This window comes from Camelina sativa, chromosome 4 (assembly GCF_000633955.1).
Source record: "Camelina sativa cultivar DH55 chromosome 4, Cs, whole genome shotgun sequence".
NCBI classification, from domain to species: Eukaryota; Viridiplantae; Streptophyta; class Magnoliopsida; order Brassicales; family Brassicaceae; genus Camelina; species Camelina sativa.
The window spans coordinates 2,899,519-2,900,888 of NC_025688.1; the positions used below are offsets into that span (position 1 = coordinate 2,899,519).

Genomic DNA, 1,370 nt, shown 5'->3' on the forward strand with positions numbered 1-1,370 from the left:
CTTATAAAATAGAAATCTTTGAGCCCCTTGGGAGCTAAATACGGGAAAAGGCAAGCCAATATGAACTTACAGTCTTATGGTGAAGAGTGAGGAAATCAGCTATTCATTTAGCATAAGTAAATCCTCATAAGACTCGAATAAATCATCTATAAATGCAAGGATGAAAGTAAAACATATATGGGGGAAATTCAAATCAATATTAAAACTCAATTATATGCATTCAAAACAAAATTAAGTCAAACTACTTGGATCATGTTTTCTCCACCATGTTCATGGTTGACCAACCAATTAATACACTTGAATGTGAATTACCTACATAAATAACATATATTTAATTCCAATAGCGGAACCACCGGTAGCTAAGCCACATCCAAATATGAGTTGAAGATCTTCAAATCTTTCGTTTGACTCATATCGTAGATGTTTATGTTTAGGATGTTTCTGTAGATAAAAATAAATATATATAAATCACTCATGATATGTAGGTTAAAAAATAATGGTGTATGCTTAACCATATATAATCAAATACATACCTTGAAGTACTCTTTCCACACTTCATCCGGAGCGGTGAACCTTTTCATTTCAGGATCCCATCCACATCCAGAATTGAAGCGTTGAAGGTCTAAATAATTGTTGTACAGGCCTCTCAAGTATTTCCATCTACTTAGGTACTGATTGTGATTTTTTTGGCATCCAAGTCTTTCATTAAGAACTGGTAAAAATTTTTGCTCCACAATGAGCTTGCTAAAGTTACCGCTATTATCACGCCAGTTTCGGTGAACTCCATCAACAAGTAACTCTACTAGCACTTTTGTCTCTTCTGGTCCCCATTGACTATATGCACCCTTTTCCTTACTCTTTTGGGAATCTCCCATTAGCTAAGCATATATGTATAAACAATTATAAGAAAATATAGATAATCACTAGATTATCTCACTAGTCAAAGAAACGAAAAATCAAACACTCTAAAGAATATATAATAATAGATGAACCAACGTACATAATATAGATAACATAAAGAATATATAATAATACATGAACACAAAGGATATACATGCTTAGCTAACCTAGGACACGAGTGACACACGAGTGACACAGAGAGGTAGTAACTATCGTTAGTCATCGTCTCGAAAAAAAGAGCCCATCTTAGCCCATCTTTAGAATAGAATTATTATAGAATAAAAATCTCTAACCTATGATCTTCAACACTCGTAATTGCAATATGTTACCAATTATTCAACGAAAGATAGAATAGTTTAATGCATAGAAAGAAGATGAGCAAGTCTAGATGTACCTGTAACTTGGAGATCGAGTATGTTTTTTTTTTTTGAGAAAGCCAAAACCAACAATATATGACTTTGGCAAAGATG

At 33.1% G+C, this 1,370-nt stretch overlaps 1 protein-coding gene across 1 annotated transcript; it reads right to left on the minus strand.

Moving 5' to 3' along the window:
• On the minus strand, window positions 313-875 carry LOC109132426 (uncharacterized protein At2g29880-like). Its single transcript, XM_019244035.1, has 2 exons — window positions 534-875; window positions 313-441 (listed from the first exon to the last, which is right to left on the minus strand). The coding sequence occupies exons 1-2, from the start codon at window positions 873-875 to the stop codon at window positions 313-315; spliced, it is 471 nt and encodes a 156-aa protein (XP_019099580.1).